Source organism: Apus apus, chromosome 1, assembly GCF_020740795.1.
Source record: "Apus apus isolate bApuApu2 chromosome 1, bApuApu2.pri.cur, whole genome shotgun sequence".
Classification (NCBI taxonomy): domain Eukaryota; kingdom Metazoa; phylum Chordata; class Aves; order Apodiformes; family Apodidae; genus Apus; species Apus apus.
In genome coordinates this window covers 63,206,017-63,227,736 of record NC_067282.1, presented here as the reverse complement: position 1 = coordinate 63,227,736, position 21,720 = coordinate 63,206,017, and the positions used below count along the sequence as shown (strand labels likewise).

At 39.2% G+C, this 21,720-nt stretch overlaps 1 protein-coding gene across 1 annotated transcript in view; it reads left to right on the top strand.

Moving 5' to 3' along the window:
- The window catches only part of NCK2 (NCK adaptor protein 2), an 87,084-nt gene that overhangs the window by 33,268 nt on the left and 32,096 nt on the right, over positions 1–21,720 (top strand). The window contains exon 3 of the mRNA XM_051641328.1: positions 20,422–20,663. Within this exon, the coding sequence (XP_051497288.1) occupies positions 20,438–20,663 (226 nt within the window). The 5' untranslated portion in view covers positions 20,422–20,437. The remainder of the gene's footprint in view (positions 1–20,421; positions 20,664–21,720) is intronic.

The following is a 21,720-nucleotide window of genomic DNA, read 5'->3' as shown; positions in this document are numbered from 1 at the left end:
GTATTTTGAAAAGTGACTGCAATGTTAATATGAGCCTTTAGTAGTTCTTTTTTGTATTTTAGTGATTAGATAAAATCTTCTGGGAAATGTTCTTTAGTAGTGGAAGTCTTTGGGACTTCATACACCTTCATACATCGTTTGGTTCTTGAGGGATAACTCTGTAAGACAGGAGGGAGATAGACTGATGAGATCAGAACCAGCAGGTACAAGCGAAGTTATCAGTGGCTTAGTACTCAGCAGATTTGCCAAACTGTGATTAGATGTCAATAGGTACAGAACCACAGTGCTTGAGAACCAGGACTCTCGGTGGAAAGCCTCACAATTGCCTCACAAGTACAATTGTGAGGCAAATGCACTTCCTGGGGGCTCATGCACAGCTTCTGAAAGACTGATCCTCCTCATTTAAAGAGGAAAAAGCATCACAGACGTTCAGCTTTGTGGGAACTGAGATTTCTCTGTCACATATTTCTTGGCTTTTTTTTTTTTTTCTGTGGATCAGTATGTTTGTAGTTGTTGATTTTAGAAGAGTTTAAACCCAAGGAAAACAATACCTATTCTTAGCATTTCTTATGGGTCACTTATGGGAAATTTTGATTCTGACAGTAACTAAGAGAATGAAAGGTATGTACTGAGTGGATACCTGGATTTCTTTCCCTTAAAAAACCCCCACAATTTTATGTAATTATGCCAATTATCCAAGGTGCTTAAAGCATTGATTCTAAACCTTTGAATGCAACTTTTAACATTGCATAAAAATATTTTCAGACATTTAGTGTAATAAGTGAATTCACAGAATACTGCCTGTTACATTACGCGAGTGACATACTTTCTAACCCTACCCCCCAGATAAATTGGTCTTCCCTGAATTAAGTAATTTCAGCACTTTCTTTTCTATTTTTTCTGTTTCTCTTCATAGTAATTGTAGTTCTTTTCGTGAAAATGCAGGCATGCTTTTATTTACAAATAATATCAAAATATATTATTAAGAATCGCTTGCCTATTTTTTTTCCAGGTTTGCTAGCTTCGTGTGCAACTCGTGTGTAGTTATCAATGGTATCTGTTATGGCCCAAAAATGGCCTTTGCAGTATACTTTAGCTGCAATCCATATGGATTGCTCATCAGAGAACACTCTACAGTTTTCATCAATACATGAAAATTCAGTTCAGTAAAACTGATATGATAACCATGTTTTTCCTTGTTGGAAGTACTTTTCTGGCTTGATAAACCAGTATGGATTTTGGCTGTCTTCTCATCCAGCATGTCACTTTTTCTAAGCCAAAAAAAGCTTTGCATCCTGAAAGTAATCTAGCATGTTGCTCACAAATGTAGCTATGAGTTAAGCTCTATGTTAATATTTATATTTAAAAATAGGTATATATGAGTAAGCTAAGGTTAAGCTTGTGCCCAAATATATTTGTGAACAGAATAGTATCTTGACCAGTGTTCAGAGGAGTGTCACTGGCAGAACCGGTTACTGAGCTTCTATTTCTGTGGTTTCTAAATAAACATATCGTTGTTTTACACCAGTTCTAACTTTCAGTTAGGAGATTTAAATATAGACTGCACTTTGGAGGGACAACTGATGTGGCTTAGAATATGATGCTGAGAAACTCTTCAAGATGGCTTATACAGTTGAAGTACATCAAAGAGTCGGTATCCTGAGATGCTGAAACCATTCGTGACTGAGGTGAGTGTTGTACATAGAGGCATACCTCAGGGAAAGTCAGCTTGAGGGATGTGGAGGCTGGGAGCAGTCCTTGTGCCAGCACCATACAGTGCTGTAGGGCTGTGTCGGTGGATTGGGTCAGTGATCCCAAGCCTTCCTGCAGGAGGAACCAAATTGCAGCTGAGGTTAACGGCACCCTGTTACTCCCAAAATCTTAACTGCCCCATAAAGGAGCTGTTGTCATCTCCTGCTTGCAAACACCTCCTGGAGATCTGCTCCTGTCAGGTTTCTGAGGGGTGCTCTGTCTGGTTTTTACTCTTTAGGGCTGACTGCTTTAGCTGGTGCTTTGTAGGAGCAGGCGTGCAGCCAGTGTTGGCGTAGGTCACTTATAAATCAGTTGAAGGCTTGTTCCTCTGTTTGATAATGGCTGGAAGGCAGTTCTGGTTGTGGAGGCTTTAAGAGAACTTTACATGATTTATTGTTCATATAAGAATTGGTGTGTAGTAGTGCTCTTGACATATTCGATGTAAGATCATACTCAAACTGTATGTATTACATCAAATGTATTATGATAGTAAGAAACAGTTTGGCATTCTGAAATACTGCATTTTAATGAATGGGAAGAGACTGTGCACGCAGTGTAATCTCATTTCATATCTGGTAAATGGATTTGTGTATGTTATCCAGAGGCACTCTGGATAACTACGGAAGCTGGTGGATTTCACAGACCAGAAAATATTTAAATTTGTGGTATACTTACTGTGGAATTCTGTTTCTGAAAATTCGATTAATCTTGGATTATGATTAGTGTTTGCACTGTGGTAACAAAGCTTGAATTGTACGAGGCAGAGAGGACTGAGAATGAGCTTGTCCTGTTTATTTTTTGAGTGAGAAGTAACACAAAGCATGGAAAACTATGCATACAGATAGAAACCTTTTACAGGCTATTTTTGTTTCCCTTCTGTTAAGTTTGAGAGTCTCCTTGTAAGACATCAAAGGCTCCTTGTAGTCTCCTGGGTTTAACCCCTGCTTTCCTCTGTGCTCTGTCTTTACACCCTTTTGTTTCAGGGATACCCTGCAGCTCTCATCCCTCCTTATTTTAGAGGCTGTTGTCTGTGTCAACTGCTCTTATTTGTTCCCCATAATAAAACCTCTGCAGCTTATTTTCTACCTGTTCTATCACACTCATTCCCCCTTCCCTTTCTTTCAAATGAGCCTACTCCTGTTTTTTGATTCAGCAGCTGTATGTGCAATCCTTCCACCAAATCCCTCGCTGTCATTGCTACTTACACTTTTCCCTTGCTAGTCTTGAGTCCTTGCATTTTTGTTTAGCTCTGCTTTTCTCTGTGACCACTTGTTCCACCTCTTCTCACTGTCCTGTAAAATCTGAATCCTGTTTTTTGTTGTTTGGTTTTTTATTATAAAATACTGACATCTTAATAGACCTATGCCTATATGCAAGTTAAGTCTCTACCTCTGATGCAAGCAAGCTATCACAGGTGATGTCAGAGAGATCCTTTGCCTGAAGCAGCAGGTCATGTGGAGGATCTGGATTTTACCAAGAGGCTGATTTTGAATTTTCTATCTTGCAGCAAAATCAGTATTTTTTTGTCTTTCAGTGCTTGGCACATTCCCTGATAAGCTGGGTTGTCTCATACCATTAGTTCTCAAGTTATCACATACCAGCCCAAAGAATGCTGTTGAATGAGGGTTAGACCTCTCTTTATATTTGATTGCTAAACTTGTCTTTCAAGATTAAACACCAGAGTATTAGTTTGCCATTCCTAGTTTTCCCTTAAGATTGTTGAATGGCATTTTCTACTACCTCTGGATTTGTGTAGGATCTGGAAAGTTCTGTTCCATTATTGATAGAGAGAGTGCTGGTTTATGATGATGAAGATCAGGATGTTGGGTAAGCCAAAACATTTATTTCAAAAGAAAAGGGTGTGACATCCTTGGGTTTACTTAAATGTTTTGACTGGAAAGACAAATGGGTGTGGGGGTGTGAATGTACATATGTTTATAAAACTGGTTGTGAAACTAGCTGTAAGCAAAGTTTTGAGAGTTACACTCTTTAGAAACTGAATTTGCCATCAGAGGGACGATGGAATCTTGCATTCTGAACTGCTTGACTTGCTCTTCAGGGACTGTTCAGATGCATGGCTGCTAAAAGGTCCTTTCTGACTGCAGTAAATTACTGAAACTTCAGCAAGTCTTCACCTGTGAGCTGTAACCATGTAAATGGAAACACATCGCCGTGTAGTCAAAATGGAGGCTTCCTGTGTGTATGCTGGCCTTTTGTCCAGTTGTGTGTGGAGTAGCTGGTACTGTATATTGTTCAGAAAAAAGGTGGCAGCAGAGAGGTCTAGGTTTTTGTGACCTGTTCCGTGTTTATGGTTCAGGAGAAGCCAGGGAAAATGAAGGCACAAAGCAGGCCACTCGACAGACTAAGGATTCTGGCCTGTAAGTGGTGGCTGGGCATCTCTGCATCCTGAGTCAGTTCCCTGCCTAATTCTATAGAATCCTTAAAAATAAGAGAAACAAAAGCCGAGGGCAGTGTTTGATGCAATGACACAGTACTGCTTACCTTTTTGGAATGACAGCTTGGTTTCACGTTTGAGTTTTTGAAATTAGAGGTACTGTACAGGAGCAGCAGGAACAAGGCATCAAATAACACTTTAGTCCAAGACCTCAAGGTTTAATTTGCAACAAAGAGTTTAAGAACAAATAGAACAAAAATTCTTGGTATTATTCACTTGAAGCATTCAGAGGTTCTGTGACACAGGAAAGGAAAAGTAATCTCTTTTAAGTTCTCCCTGAGGTCCAGGGGTAGAGGGAGGGGATGCATGTTTCTTCCCTGTTCTCTGTATTTTCTTCCCTACCTGGAGGTAATTTGTGAATTTTATGTACTTGCTCCTAGTTTTGATGAATCAAGGGATTGTAACTTGCCACCCCTTTAATACGCGGCTTCATAGCACCCAATACTTGTATATGAGATTTCTTTAAGAAACCTTTTTCGTTGAGGCCTGATGGAGATTTGTTAACACTATTGTCTTCTCTCAGTAAGGTCTGATTTAGATAATGAAGTAATTGTCGACTTCTCTTGTAATAATACAAGAGAGTTGTGGCATGTCATTATTGAATTTTGACTTCAAGTAATACTAAGATATTACAAGAATCTGTGAGTGGCTCTCAACTAAACTTCTATATGAAGTGCTGGCATAGTCACTTTTATTTAAACGCAGTAGCAATGTGATTTTTAAAGTTTGTATCAATCTAGAAGTAATGAAAACTCTGACTGAACTTCCACATTTCAGACCTAGGGTTTTGAACCTGTTTTTCTTTTATTTAATCTTGGTTCTAGTACAGATATTAATCCCCACAGTGTCTCTCCATGTTTGGAAATTATTTGGCTACTAATATTTCTCTTTCACATTTGCTGATGCATTTTATTGTTATCTGGTGGGAGTGAGGAAGAAAATGTGTCCATGAGCGTGTGAGGATAGAATGTCCCATCAGTGTAAAAGTACACAACATTTCTGGCTGAAAGGGAATGTGATGTAGCAGCCAAAGCTAAATGTTTAATTTTGAACTGATTTGTTTATTGCAGGGAGATTTTATTCAGAAAAGTGAGCTGTGGAGGAATTCCTGGCAGAAGAGAAGACAGTAGGAGGAGATGTAGAGGAGTTTGGAAATCAGTTTTGTTCAAGCACTGGAGCTGAGAGAGGGGCAGTAACTGAGAACAAAAGTCTGGCATCGCCAGGCAATATTGGTCTCTATTGAATGTATACTTTGCTTACAGAAATGTAGACTTTTCTAATTGGTTATTCTTGGTTTTGGGTAATTGTTTGTATGGAAAAAGTTAGATACTTGTAGTCTTTATCTGGTAAAAGTTTACTTTCAGAAGCTTATGTTTTTGAGCAGCAGTTCTGGTAGTAGCAGTGGAACAACTTTTGAGGTTGTCTGTGTGAGCTCTCTTAAAGCTGACACCTGAACTGCAAGGTAAGAGAGTTCAGGATAAGGAGCATCCTCCTAACTTGCTTACAGCAGCCTGCGTTTTTTGGAGCGTGCCTGGCAGAAGGGTTTCAGTAAATCTCCTTTCATCCTTCTCCTCATTTGTTCTAACTTGGTTTTATGTCCCTCCCCTTGAACTGAGGAATTAACAATGGCTTGCTGCTGTAATCATTTGGCAGAGCACTCACAAGTACTTTTTTTTCGAAGAGGAACTCATTTGAACTGGAGGAAGATATGTAAGAAATAATTTGATAGAATCAAATGAACGCTGCTAACATTCTAGACCAACAGTGCAGTCTTGACTTAAAGCCTTTTTGAGAGCTGTAAGATGGCTTATTTTGAAACCTTTTATTTGGAAAAGTGTGAGGGAGTGCCCCTTGCATTTGTGTTTTCGGAGTGGCAAGGGAGGATGGCTGTCTTGACTCCTAAGAGCTGTTAGATGGAAGGGGAGCAGATAACTTGCAGGGAGACTGGGATCTGGGATGGCCTTTTCTTGCCTGGGCTGATACTTTCCTGGTTGTGTACCATCAGCATAGTAGTCAATCTGACTGACAAGAAACCTAGGAAGCTGCAATATTCACTCACTCACTTCATACAAGATCCAAGAGTATCTCTGCAGTTAAATTGTGCTTTCTCTTGGCATATGACCTATCAGGAAGTTAAAAGGATGACTTTCTGAGTAACCATCTCATGGTCCTGTCTTCTTCAGGAAGGCATGCAGATTTATATAGGAATAAAATTAATGGTGTTAGTGGTTTCATAATAAAATCTAACACTGTATATATTTCAAGCTGCCTCTCTGGTTACATGCTCAGGCGCAGAATCAAGATATCTTGTGTCCAGTGTTTATTTTTACCTGTACTATTCAAAAGCCTTGCTTCTAGAAAGGAGCTTTTTGTCTGAGAAACTCTACTGGAGATGAGAAGTAGATGTTCAGTAACCTAAATTCAGGTAAAAATCTGTGGAACTTCAGAGTTACCTTCAGAAGTATCTTGATTTTTATTTTTTTCCATTGTCACATGTGCCTTTTTATATTGGATACAAATTCTGGCCCAGATGACCTAGTAAAAAAACCCAAAAGAACAAACAAACAAAAAACTCACAAAAAAATCCAGAAGTCTAAGAATTCATTCAGCTTTTGAAATGACAGAAAGTGGAAAACTCATAGGAACAGAGTCTGAACAGAGCCCTTAAGATAACTGGTGCTCTGTGAGCTAGAAAGTTAAAAATTTTCAATATACATTTTTTTCACATTTTCCTACTGTCATGAGGTATGTTGAATGGGGTTTTTTGTAAAGCAATTGATAAATTGCTTAAGACTATAAAGTGAACATTGTCTAGAAATGGACAATGTGCTCTTTTTTTTTCCTTAAACTGCTTTGGTTTGGAATAAACGTGTGTTTTTTGAACTGAACAAACATCTCTTCCTCTTTCTAGTTAAAAAGTGATGATTTTTCTATTGGGGAACATAAGGTCAGCAGTTCAATTTTATTTTCAGCATTTTGTAGACAGTTTAAAGTGAAATTCCTTGAAAAGTAGGTAGGAGTGTTTCAAGGGATTAGCAGTAAAATGTAGCAATCCACAATGATTCTGAGCTTTGTCCTTCTCTGTGAGATCAAGGTTAAACTGCTTATGTCTGAGGACTGTTCTTTGTTTATACAGTACATAAATGCACGATCACTTCCAGTGAAGGCTAGTTCCTGCAGACCATTGAATGTTAGAGTTAGCAGAAAAGTAGCAGCAGTGGAAGCAAATAATTCAGACACTTTTTTGAATCTTGAAAGAAATTCAGTGATGTCTGCTTTATAAAATTTCATGTGTGTTCACCATATCCTGAGTGGCTGGCTGTTTTAATTTAAAGGTGAGAAGAAAGGTTTGATAGTAAGAATGCAAGTTCATTAAGAGCAGTACACTTAATTTGTTTGCCGCAGAGCATGTTTCACCAGTCTGTCGTAGAGATATTTTTACCTATAGGTAGTATGATGTCTGGTGCTTTTTCCTGTGATCTTGTGTGCTTGGATCCCTCCTATACCCCTTTTTGTAAGGGACCGTGGAGAGGTTGGTAGGTCTAAAATTATTTGTAATTTTGTCTTATCTAGACAATTAATGCACATTGGATTCCTCCTGTACTTCCCTCTCTCTTCTATCTTGTTATTTTTGGTTGGTTGGTTTTTTTTCCCCATCTATTTCCAAATGTATAGGTAGGCTTAAATGTTGTCTGCAGGGAAGAATGGAGAGATAACTGTCCTGTGCAACACCAACAAGCATTAAGTTTATCCCTTGCTCTGACTTAGTATAAACACCCATAAACCAACACTGAGATGCGGCCATTAATCATTGTTCCTGTTTTAGAGGTGAGGTGATGTCTTTTCCCAAAAGTTTCCTTTAGTGCAGTTGAGTTGTTAGTATCTGTGTGGCTCTGCTGAAACTGCTTTGAAAGGCATTCAGAAAAAGGTAAACTGATGCTCTTTTCTAACCCTCTCACTGTGTTTACCGAAATGTGAGGCAGTGTGTAGGGTTCTGTTGTGTTTGCCTTGCAGCCAAGAAACACAGGCCAAAAAAGCTGCTTCCTCCTGCTTTGTCTCACATTCTTTGCAGCTGAAGAGTCTGAAGATGTCCCCTCTGCACAGGCTGGGTTTTACCATTGCTGTCTAGTATGTGAAAAACCATCACTCTTGATGGCCGTGCCTTCGAAATAAAAGAAGAAGCACCTTTTTTTCTTTAATAATGGCCAGAAGTCACTGCAGATGAGGCCATCCACAGTAGTTGCATCTGCATAGGCTGCTGACAGAGACAGAACTAGAACCTGCCGCTGCTGCCGGCACCTGCCTGAGCCCTGCCTGCTGGTGGAGCTCGCAGCAACAGATGGAGGAAAAGGAGGTTGAGGGCAGGTTGATGAGCATCTGGTGGCTAAAAGCTGGAGGAAGGGGTTGGTTGGAAGGGGGATGTTAGCTCACTGTGTGCAGTTGAAGTTGCTTTATATTTAGCCATTATTTTTTTCCCCTTTTAGCACATTAAAGCCAGCAATGATAACTTAATAATTCACACTTCTTGTGTTTTCTTCTAAGAATATAATCATAAGACATAAAAGGATGCAATTTTGTATAGTCTTCAGGAAATACCTTCTTCCAAAAATACCATCTAGGTTAGATGGAGTACTAATAAAATCATCTAACTACAAAAATCCTCTCAGCTTTTTTTGTGCTTGGTCTCTAGAAGATTGTCAGTACTGTCTGAATCTTTTTCCTGCTTTCCAAATGAAATAAAAATGCAGATTTCTTTAAAACTTCACCATCTACCCCCCCAAACAAACTGAAATATGTTTGCTTGGTTTTTTAACTCCTTAAGGTTGTGCTTTACTAATTTCTTAATAGTTGTTCCATGTTTATGGAAAGACTTGAGCCACGTTTTTCTTATAAGCCCTGTGCCCTGTGTATTGGTGACCATACTCAGTTTCAGCTTAGCCAGAAAGCTAACTTGTTCTCATTATCTATCCTTTAAGCTTAGGTAAGTTAGAAGGTTCCTAACTAGTACTGCTAAACTTCAACATATGTTAATATAATATCAGCTTGTTCCTGTAGAATATCGGCTTTTAGTCCTTTGAAATATAATTTTAAATTTAAATAATCTGTCAGAAGCTAAAATGAACACTGCCTACTTTATAAAAGGCATGCTGTTCCAGAAATGGTATAGAAATATCCTTTTCTTTTTAAGCAAGACATCAAAAGATTTTTTTAAATCTTAGCTTCCTGAAAGGGCAGAGAGGGCTTATCACATAAATAGGAGACAGTGCTTAGCATTGTGTGTTTTAAAGACTGTCACATTGATTAAGCATTTGTATCTTGAACTGCCTAAGACCAGGAAATTTTGTGGCATAGCAGTATTACTAATGAAATTTTAAAAATACTCAAATGGGAAGTTTAGCTTCTTTGAAGGTCAACACATGAAACTTGAATGAATGTATTAAGTTACAGTGGTATTGCATGAATTAATAGGCCAAAATTCAATTTTGTTCTTTTAGTGCGCAGTGGCCTACCTACTAACAGCCCTGATGGCTTTCTCTTTCTACCAGTAGAGAGGGAGCAGGCTAAAGTATCTGCTACTTTCTCAAATAAATGTTAGCGATGTTATTCTCATCCACTCATGTTTTCCAGAGTCTTGCTGTTGTGACAGCATTGTGTCCTTTTCTTGTAACTTCAGCTTTTTCTGAGACTGCGTTCCTCAAAACGATGAAGCTGTATTAGTCAGAATAATGAGCAGCTGTGACTGTGAGGTGTCCTTGGCTTACAAGAAAGGAAGGAAGATGTGAGATGGTGGACTGCCCTCTCTATGTTCATTGGCAGTCTCTACTTTCAAGGGCATCCAAGCTGCTGTTGCCTGGTAGACATGGGTGAAAAGCCTTCTTGCTGGAGTGGGCTTGAGGGACCTGCAATGTCATCACCTACAACCAGCAGAGATGGTGGTCACTGTGAAGAGTCTGGGCTGAATGGAAAAACATAGGTGGGTCTTGCTGAGGAGATATACGCTTTGTGATTAAAACTATTCCTTAAATTCCTTTACATTTTAAAAGATCATTTGAAGCAGTCCCAGCTTGTTTAATCTGAGCAGATTGGTTTGTGTGGTAGGTGTCATGAAACATTGAGTGGAATTTTTTTTCACAAACCTCCTTTTTATGTGTTGTTATATAAATACATATCAAGTGATAATTATTTTTTTGTAAAGTGCTATACTGACTCCGTAGCATTTAGGGGTGTTTCTAATCTGTATTCTCGTTTATTTCTTCGTATGTCTTTTAAAAAGACTGTTAAGCCAATCACAAGACAAAAAAGAAGCTTTAACTTTGGTGCTCTAGTGGAGCTACACAGAAATTCGTTACCACTAAACTAGCCTTGAGGTTTCCTGTTTGCAATTGCTCTGTAACGCTAGATACAACGCTAGATAGATGGAGTGTAGCTGCAGTTGTATTAGAGATTGGGAGATCAGATATGTTGTGGGGCTGAGAGAAGCAATCATTTGCTTAGAAGCTGTCAGAGGCATCCGGTTGAAGAAATGAACCCCCAAACCTTCCAGCATTCTGCCCTGAAACAATGGCAGGCGAGAGAGGGGGGAAGGTTTGCAGTGTGCGGGGGCAGGCAGTTGGGAAACATCAAGATGAAGTTGCTTAGCTAGTACATTTCAAAATTGTTGGTTAATTAAGAATGATCTTTCACTATTTTTGAAGCTGTACAGCCTGCTTGTATTTTAGCAAGAGGTATTGTCTAAAAAAAAAAACCCCATGCTTGCAGATCCCATAGGAGTGGGCAGTGGCAGGGCAGGCCAGCCTGTCATGCATGGGCCATGGCACCTCAATGTGATTAACTGTTTCACCAGGTTGTCTTGCTCTCACAGTTTTATCTGTAATTATTGTGGTTGGTTTTTTTTTTCCCCTAAGTGACTAATAAGGAAACCAAGCAGTTTTGCACCTAAGAACAAATGTCTTGGGGCCTGCCAGAAAGGCTCATTGTGTTGTCTGAGCCTGCCTTTGAAGTCACGTCTGTGGCTGGGCCTGCCTGGCAGCTGGTTGTTAATCTGGTGTGGGTTTGGGGACGTGGGTAGACCTAAATCAGGTGCTCAAATGAAATTAAATATGTACAGAAAAAATAGCTTGTTAATGCCTGTCTTCCTTAAAACCCTTTAAATAACTGCTAATTACACTTCTATAATCTGCTAGTATGCTGTGTGTTTTTTTTGGGGGGGTCCTTTGTGTCTTTATTTTTCTTTAGGATTAGAGTTCATCTGACTACTTAGTGATGTTACCAAGGATGTCCAATTTATGATTTCAAATCAGTGTCACAGCTGTAATTCATTGTCCCAATTTTTCCTCAGAGTTGATGCTAAAACTATAAAAGCTTTTTGTGGACAGTTCTGCTATCTTGGTGGGCATTTGAAGATTAAAAGTTTTCAGTTTTTCACTTTCTATTCCCTAGTTAATAAAAGACGAAAATGGTTGTCACTGTAAAATAATCTCATAGTTTAGAAATAAGTATTAAACACTTTGTTCATACATCACATGCAAGAAACTTAATATTCTGACTAATTCTGTACTTTTTCTATTGCTAATACTTAATTTATTCCAGGTGCAGTTTATTACTTTAGTATAGCTCTTAATGAGCTGAACTGCATTTCTTCTTATACCTTCAGTTTACTTTCCCTGACGGTTGCTGTCATTTTTTCTTCCTCAGGAAGGGACCAGAGAGAGGGGACACGGAGAACCTCTAGATCTTTTTACTTCACTTTTTAAATAGGAATATTTTTTTAAACATATCATAAATGCTAAGTTGTGAGAGTAAGTTAGGAAATGTAATAAAACTGTCCTTCTTACCAGTGGATCCATTTATTTCCATCTTTGTTCATGTGTTTTCTTTACAGCTTCCACTCATCCTTGCCTTCAGCTTTGGAAAACCAGCCCTCCTAAATTACAGCAGCTTTTATCGATTGTGACTATGTCTTCAGTTTGCACATCAAAGTAAATTAGATGATAATCACTTGCACTTCCTCAGCTATCGCTTTTAGTTCAGTAGTCAATGCATCTTAATGAGACCTAATGGTGAAATACTCAAAATTAATTGTCAAGCTTCTGTTAGAACAGTTGGCCACCCACGGATGTGGGTTTTTTTAATGCTCAGGTATTGGTTTGACACCTCAGAACTGCATAGCCAGATGATGAGTGTTTGGTCACTGCAGGTATTTAGCTAATTTTCTTCACAAGATGGGGCCAGTATTCTTACTATAATTTTTGGTGCAATCACCTCTCCGAAGAAATGTGTCCCTTGCAGTGGGTTGGCACACATTATATGCAATATTAAAGAGTTAAACTAGAAGCAGTTAGACAATGTGGCCATTATGTTATCCATCTCCATTTAGGCTAAGTAATAGCCCATGTAACAAACTGTGGCAAGGTTTTTACTAGTTTTAACAAAGGTCAACAATTTGCCATAATTTGGATAAGCTTATTTACCCTTTTAACACCTCTGCATTCTGAGGTTTTCTTGTTACAGTCATTAGAAAATGTTTTGCTTGATTTAAGTTGACTTTGCCTTTGCATGAAGGAGGCTGTTATCCTGTTTTTTTCCAAACTACATATAGTTTCAGAAATGCTGTGTTCTACTGAAAATAGGTAAAAGTATTATAAAAAAGTGTATTTTTTCACATGTTATAATTTGAATTCACATTTCTGTTCTTTTTAATGCCTTCTGAGTTCTGTCTTTGAGTTTGGTGCTTTATCAACCCCCAAGAGCCAACCCAGATAATCTCAAATGTAAAGAAAGCCATGTTTTTGAAATTTTAGTATATGTCAAAACTATTCATCCAGGTGGCTTAAAAAAAAAAAAAGTAACCACACACCCACACAGGCAGCAAAAAAACCCCACCCCTATAAGTGAAAACGAAGCTTCAAACCTCCTGAAGCAGTAGGCAGACTAACCAGAGATTGCATCTTCATAAATCAGAAAGCCTCAGACTTAGACTGTACTTCAGATGAAGTGATCTAATTCAAGTTATTTTATTAATTACAGAAACAGTAAGCACATCCACTTACTGTAGAAGAGGCCTTGATGGAAGGAGACTTTTTTTTTTCCACTACTGCATTATGCTAGAGGACCAAAATAAGCTTAAAGAGAGGAGACTCAGGTTGGACATTAGGAACAAGTTCTTTCCTGTGAGGGTGGTGAGATGCTGGAACAGATTGCCCAGGGAGGTTGTGGATGACAGGTCTTCAGGACCAGGTTGAATGGGGGCCTTGAGCAACCTGACCTAGCGGGAGGTGTCCCTGCCCATGCAGGATTGTTAGAACTAGATGATCTTTAAGGTCCCTTGCAACCCAAACCATTCTATGATTCTATGGTATTTTTGCCTATTTACTGTAGTTCATGAAAGATTAACCAAGCAGACACCAGATTGCTGGCCCATCAGCAACATGTGCTACAGGTTTCAAAACCTATTTTGATTTTCAGTTTGGGGCAGGAGAAGGAGAGGTTCAGCCTTGAAAATGTAGAGGAAACTGTGGTATGTCATTAATTATCATTTCAATTAACTAAATATTGTATAGTAATTACGTTTTGTGCAATATCGAGCAATTAAGTGTTTTATGCACATCAGTGTCATATAAAAGCCTCTTTATTAATTTAGTAGCTTTCTTTCAGTGTGTCTTAGGAGAACATCCAATTCCAGAACAGTCTGTTATATCAATTGTTGTTTCGTATTAATAGAATTTTTGTGTTCTCTTGGTGATGGATTAAATGCCAAGCATTACTGTCAGTCACTTTTCAGCCATGTTTCTGTTTTGCAAAAGAAATTGTGAACTGAGAGAGTAACTGCTTCTTTTCTAACTGTGTCTTCAAAGCTCAACTGTATTTCCTGTTTGTAAGTGTATTGCTCACATAACTCTGAGTCTGCCTTCTGAAGGCAAGAAGAGATGCTGCTTTTCTGCCTGTTGGGCCAGGGTGTTAAACGGAGTGTTAATTTATGTCAGTCTACCAGAGAAGGTTTCAGTTCAGGTGGCATGCTGGAATTAATCCATTCTTACCATTGTAGGGGAAACACTTGTAGGGCCTGGTAGAAGAAAATGAGATCCATGTATAGTTTGATATTTCAAATAACAACAACTGAACCAGTATTTTACATGAAAAACCACTAGCAGATGTATGAGTTTGTGGAAACAAATTCTCTGAAGTTCATCTGCATTTAAGTTTCTGTAATGTCAAAATCTGTAATTGTTTGCATGATTCAGTTTTAAGCCATGACTCAAAATGGAATAGGTGTTTTTCAATCTTTGGGTTTTTTCGGCCTTTGGTAAATTCTTGAGTCACTGATATTTTATTGGACATAATTGTTTCCTTTGTGAACTTTCTTCTGATAAAGTCTATACTGTACTAGATATTCCACTGATATCTGCCTTTGTTCTGTCTTAAAGTTAGCTAATATTCTTCACCTGTCTAAGCAACCTTTCAGTACAGCCTTTTTACAACTGACTTTACCTTGGCTAGGTTCACTGCCTTTCTTGCCTGACAGATTTTTCAGTTTTTCCCATTTGTGTTGGAACGTTTTCATTTGTGCTTCTGCAGTAGTGCAGCTGCCACTAAAGGCAGGACTCCTCTCCTAACAAAACCTAAATTGGAGGGAAGAAACAAAGAAGCTGATATTACCTGAGCTTAGTCTGAACTAATTGTAACATTTCAGCAAATACAATATAGGTAAATCAGTTGCCACTGCTAGCAATGCAGGAAATGCTGGCTTAAAAGGGGTTGGAAGTGTGCATTGGTCACATAGTTAATATACGAATAACCTGTTGAAGGTCTGGGTTGTGAAGTTTTGGTTTTTTGCTTGTTTCACATGGTGTCTTTGTTTTTGGGAGGGTTTTTTTGTTTTTAAAGCTAGAGTTGGAAGTTGGATTGCCATTAAAAGTAAAGCAAATGACCACTTGTTACAGTAAGCCAAAACCCAAGGCTTCCAAGTGAAACAGTCTTGTACTGAGAAAGGGCTGTGTTGCATTGCATAGATTTACACTTATTTGCACAGATATTTTTAAGTTTTCACTGGTGCTTTTAAAAATGGAGAGTGTTATCCTATAGAGTATGAGAAGAAGATTCTGTATTTCACTGCTAAGACTTTTGAGCTTTTTGAGGAGGAACATTCCAGAAGACTGTACTCTCTTAGCAGGAATGGATTTTAATTTTCTTGATGTGAAGGAGCCTTGTGTTAACATTAGAATCTATGGAGACTGGTATTTTTTGTTGTGCAGTCTATAATAATTGTGTTTTGAGCCCATGTCAAGTTTTATGAGGCACGGGGATGCTTTGGAATGTTGTGTTACTGTTTTTTCTTTGTTTTTCCCCAAATCTTGTTGTAATTTGCTTCTAATCTTTGGCACACTGCTGTGTTGCAGAAGCATGTCAAAACTATTAATTCTACAGCCCCTCTTTAAGAACAAATGTGTCCTTATTCACATACAAGGAAATCTTAGCTCTGCAAATGTCACAGGAAGAACCTTTATTGTCCTTGATGGAGCCACTCTAATGATGTAACCAAAAGAAAGTAATTTTAAGAACTTTCATACTAGCTTCCACATTTTAAAATGAAATAAATAGAAAAACATGCCAACAAAACAAAAAACATACCAAAGTCAAACGTGCATGCCCACCCACCCCCAAAAAAAGAACCCTAAAAAACCAGCACAACCAAATTCCTCTACACACACATACACAGCTTTAAATGGACAGATGTTTAGCTGCGATTACATGATGCACTTTGACTCTATAAAAACTGCCCTCCGTTGGTAAGAATGCTTGTGACATAAAACATTCTGCAAAACCCAGAGCAGTTTACTGACTTAGGTTCTGAATGAGTGTGCCACTTGAGAAACTTGGCTTCCCTACACTTCTGCCAAAATTGCATCATGCAAGGGGACTGCTTGTGAAACAACATTGTTTCTTTGGCAGAGTGACAGTATTACAAATGTTCAGGTTGGATGGGGCTGTAAGCCAGCTCATCTAGTGAAAAATGTCCCTGCCCATGGCAAGGGAGTTGGAACTAGGTGATGTTTAAGGTCCCTTCCAATCCAAAGCATTCTGTGATTCTGTGGCAATAACTAGAATTTTAGAAATTGGGTAGCTCAGGGCTCCCTCTGAGTGAATTTCAGAGGACTGTATTGTTCCAATCCCAGTTTTGAGACCAGAATGTCATGATGATCAGAGGGCTGGAGCACATCCCTGATGAAGATAGGCTGAGGAAGTTGGGGTTGTTCAGAGGAGGCTCCATGGTGACCTTAGAGCAACTTTCCAGTATCTGAAGGGGACCTACAAGAAAACTGGGGTAGGGCTTTTTACATGGGTGTGTAGAGAGAGGCCAAGGGGCAATGGTTTGAAGCTTAAAGAGGGAAGATTCAGGTTGGACATGAGGAAAAAGTTCTTTCCTCTGAGAGTGTTGAGGTGCCAGAACAGGTTGCCCAGGGACGTTGTGGATGCCCCCTCCCTGGAGGTCTTCAAAACCAGGTTGGATGGGGCCTTGAGCAACCTGATCTAGCGGGAGATGTCCCTGCCCATGCAGGATGGTTAGTCCCTTGCAACCCAAACCATTCTGTGATTCTGTGACTTTATTGCTGATGTTGCCAGCTCTGACACATGGTCTCCTCCTTCTGTCGTTGCCCGATACTGTGGAGACTACTTACTAACTCTTAAAATGGGGACCAAATAATTTTTTATTTTTCTCCAGAGGGTTAGGGAGAGTTTAAATTTTCCATCAGTCACTAGTCAAATATTACGCTTAATTTTTTATTGTTATTATTAATATACTGTAATATTGGTAGAAGTTTCTAACTTGCCTGTGTTGTGAAAATAACCTCATTTAAAAGTGGAGCTTGTGTGGTAGGAGTACCAGCCAACTTCATTCATGGTGTCTGACATGGTTTGGGCCCAAGACGACAACAAAGAACCAGCCATGTGGCCACTCACTCAGTTCCCTCCCTACGCACACTGGGAGGGGGAGGACAGAGGCCAACTAGAAGATCATGGGTTGAGACAAAGGACAAGGAGGGTTCTTCACCAATTAAGGTCACGGGCAAAACGGACTCCGCTTGGGGAAAAATAATAATGTAATTTTACACAAATCAGAGGGACACTGACAACACAAAGAGCAGTGCTTACATGTATTACCCCACTCCCCCCTTCTTCCCGGGCCCAAATCACTTTGTTCCCGGTTTCTCTCCCTCCTCCCCCCCAGCGGCACAGGGGGACAGGGGATGGGGTTTAGAGTCAGTTCACAGGCTGGTGGTTCCTGCTGCTCCTTCCTCCTCAGGAAGAAGGATTCCTTACAGTCCTTCCCTGCTTCCCCACAGGGTCGCTCCCGTGGGAGAGAGTCCTCCAGGAACCTCTCCTTCATGAGTCCTTCCCACGAGGTCCGGAGCTGCTTCAGCCTGGGCTTCCCACAGAGTCAGGGGCTGCTTCAGGAACAGCCACCTCCCCTGGCACTGGGGTCTTCCACAGCTGCATAATCAGAGTCCACTGGCCACAAAATCCAAATCCAGTGGCAAAGTTCACCCCTCCTGGTGTCTTCAGGTAATGTTCCACCATGTTCCTCCATGAGTGCAGGGGGACAGCTGCCATCTCGCCATGGGTTGCAGGGAAACTTCTGCTTGGACACCTTCTTCCCCTTCTTCCTCACCAACCATGGGATCTTCACCCCCCGGCACTGCCTTTCACCTCTCCAGCACAGCTCTTCTGGGGGGAGCTCTTCAGCTTCTTACAGCAGCCACCTGTGGGGCCCCACCCCCACTACCAAAAAACCCGCCAAACCAGCACAGTGTCCTATTTCTTCATGTTCTTCCTGTACCTAGGAATAGTAAGAATTAACCATTTTGCAATTGCTGGAATTAAATTAACTGATCTAAATTGGAGAGAGAGATTACACTGACAACATCGGCCTCCAGAACATGCTTGATTGCAGTTCCCCTGTGGCTACATCAACTTATTGACCTGTAGGCTATCTGTCCATTTTATGTGAGTCAGAAATCAGGGCAGTTTATTGGAGACTGTGGTCCAAAGCTCAGGCTCTCCTATGTCGTTGTGAGATAAGATTATTATTTTTGGGGAAAAAAAATATTTTGAAGGCCACAGTGACTTACTTCTTGTGAAATCATTGATGCGACTTGCATTAGTCACACCTGGTTTGAACTGTGAGGGTTGTGCTGCTTCTCAGTTGTTCAAAACATCAAAACTTGTTTTTTAATTAATCTTATGGCTTTCAGCTGTGCAAACTCACATTTGAATAACGTTAATTGTTGTATGTTCCTTTGTGTTTTCTAATTGCAAAATGAGAACTTAAGCTTGTTGATTTCTGCTTCAGATTTAAAATGTTATCCTACCTTGGCCATGAGGGGTGATGTTGCTGGTGCTTCCCAGAGCTTTGCTGTCTTAATAGTTTAGCAATCATAACTCAACCCTATATGATGCTGTCCTGGAAACAAAAATTATTATAAGAGGAGGCTATAAAATTATACCATAGTCCACTATTGTGTCTTATGATTACAGATTAAATAAGGAAAACTCTTCTTCTGGAACAGGCTGCCCAGGAGGGTGATAGAGGTTGAATACCCTGGAGGTATTCAAAAAACGGGTGGACATGGTGTTTCGGGAGATGGTTTAGTGGTTAGGGGTTTAGAGGCTGTAGGGCAGACGGTTGGACTTGAATATCTTGAAGGTCTTTTCCAACCTTGATGATTCTTTTTCTCTGAAGAAGTATACTGTCACACTGTCTAGCATGTAGTTTTCACAGCTTCCGTAGCTAAATGGAGGAACTGTGTGCGTGTGTTCACAGACTGCAGAAGAAACCCTTTCTGAAAATAGGTGATATAACTTGTGTGCTGAACAGAATTTCTGAATGAGGTTTGCTTTTTTTTAAAATTACCTTTCTGTCACATAAACTATTAGGTATAAGAGATCATAGGGTTGTGGATTGCTAAGAACTAGGCAACAATGTCAAATCATGTTAAAAAGATCCTTGGACATTAATATTTTCTGGGACCCATTTCTACTAATTTGTAATAAAATGGAAATCTACAGCTTTTACTTAAAAAAATAAAAATAATCTGCTACATTGACCTTCAAATATATTCTCACCTCCCACTTTCTCCTGTCGTCCTCCATTTCCCTCTCCCCCACAAATCCCCAGTAGTTATAAAAAAATTTTAGGTAGCTTCTCAGAATTGAGAGAGTAAAATCAACACGTTTTGGTTGGCATTATAATATGTTTGAATGGCCCTGGCACTGGCATGGGACTTTTCCTTGCATGCCATTATGCTCCCTCACGTTGTTCCTGCTAATTATTGGGATGCGTAGGAGAAAGTGGAGGCATGCAGCTGTCTTTATGCAGCTGACAAATAGCTTTGGAAATGATGGTTCTTGTTACAGGTAAATTTAAAAAAAAAAAAAAAAAAAGACTCATTCAATCTTAACAGAACTCTGGGTAAGTTTCAGGTAGGGAAGAAATGAGATGTTGTCCAGGGAAGTGATCTGGTTACTCTTCTCCACACCACTGACTCGTGCCTGGTGCAGGACTGCAGTGAGCTGGGACCTTCCTGGGAGTGAAGAGAGAACAAAGGCTTCTCCCAAAATGCAGTCTTGTTCTGCACAAAGGCTTACTAAAGACTCCTCTTCTCGAGGGAAGATTTTCCTGCTGAGTTCTTCTTGAAGTATTTTTAACATACTGCCAAAAAAAAAGAAAAAATAGCTAACTTTGTTTAAACACAGAAAACTTACGGGTAATACATTAGTATGAGGGTGGGGAGTTAGGGCAAAAGGAAAATACATTTTTTGAATGCTGCTGTATTATTTATATTCCTCAGATCAGAACTTTACATGGGATAGTTTTATAATGCTATGTGCAAAAATTAAATGGGTTTCATAAATTAGCCTTTGTTAATGTGTATCTGAATAGTATTTTATATACAGTCAGGGAAAGCAGATGTAGGACATTATGACTAGAACTTATTATCAAGGTTTTGTCATATTTTAGTGGCAGAAAAAGCAAGAAAGATCAATATGACTTACCTTATTTTTAAAAGAAGAGTTCCAATCTAGGAGGTCTTTCTCTGTATGGCTTTCTCATTTTTCCGTACCCTTTTCTTGCTTATTTCAGAAGAACTAAAAAAACTGAGTAATAATTATGTGATACAGTGTACTGATAAGCTTTTTTTAATATTTTGTTGCAGAAGGACTCCATGAAAGATGACAGAAGAAGTTATAGTTATTGCAAAGTGGGATTACACTGCACAGCAGGACCAAGAACTTGACATCAAGAAAAATGAGCGTCTTTGGCTATTAGATGATTCCAAGACATGGTGGAGGGTAAGAAACGCAGCCAACAAAACGGGATATGTGCCATCAAATTATGTGGAACGAAAAAACAGCTTGAAGAAAGGTTCTCTGGTTAAAAATCTAAAAGACACATTGGGTAAGTCCTTCTGTATTTTACGTTTTTCAGATTAGGAATGTAATATGCTTATAAATATTTTTTAACATGCTTGTTTGGGTTTTCTTAATTCTTAGTTTGAGTTGACATGGTGGATGATTGAGGGAGGGAGCGGAGGAAAAAATGATGTAAAAGAAAAATCTGGAACACGTTTTCTTGCATCACATCCAGGAGAAAAATATTATTTTTGTTCCAATTCGTCAGAGGTTGTGTATTTTCAGTGGCTGAAGAACTGTGTTTTCATTGAGATATCAACTGCTGAATCCTCTTCTCTCATGCCAAATCCCCTCACTTAGAAACAGAAGGATGTAAACTGGATTGTTCGGCATAGCTACCATAGCAAAGCTAAATCACTTTCTAAATGGGATTATATGATGTGGCTATGTGCAGTTTCAGGGGTTAAGTTTTTGTGGTCTGAGATGTTTCTTATGCTTCCGTGTCCTTAGTATGTACTCTGTTTTATACTTGCACATAAAGTCTTCCTAACGGTGTCTCATACAAAAAATATACCTTTTAAAAATGTGTGTATTTTGAAGTAGTGTATTTGGAAGACAGGCAAAGTACTTTTTTTTTCTTTATTTTTGCAATGATCTTTAATGACTTTTAATGTACTTTGCATAAAGCTAGAAATGGTTAAACATGGTGGTAAGTGATCATTTTACATATAGAGACCAAAAAACCTACTAGTTGTATTTTAGGATGCAAAGAATAAAACAGAAACAGATGAACCCTTGGAGGTGTTTAGACATAATATTTTGCTTTTGTTTTGGTTTTTGCCTGTGTTTTGCAGAGTTTTACATGGGGAAAACGTATTCCATTGCAGTTTGCTGTAGAAAATATTGACTCTTCAACAGAAATGTTATCGTTTGGGACTGGATTTGTTAAAAAGCAAGAAGGTTCACTTGAAAATAACATGGCAATAGCTCGTGTAGGTTTATCACAGTTGTCCTGTGCTAGTGTTGTGTCTTAACAGGTTAGATTTCTTGATGACTTCTTCATTACCATGTCCTACATAGCTAAGCTTCCATAAAGTACATGA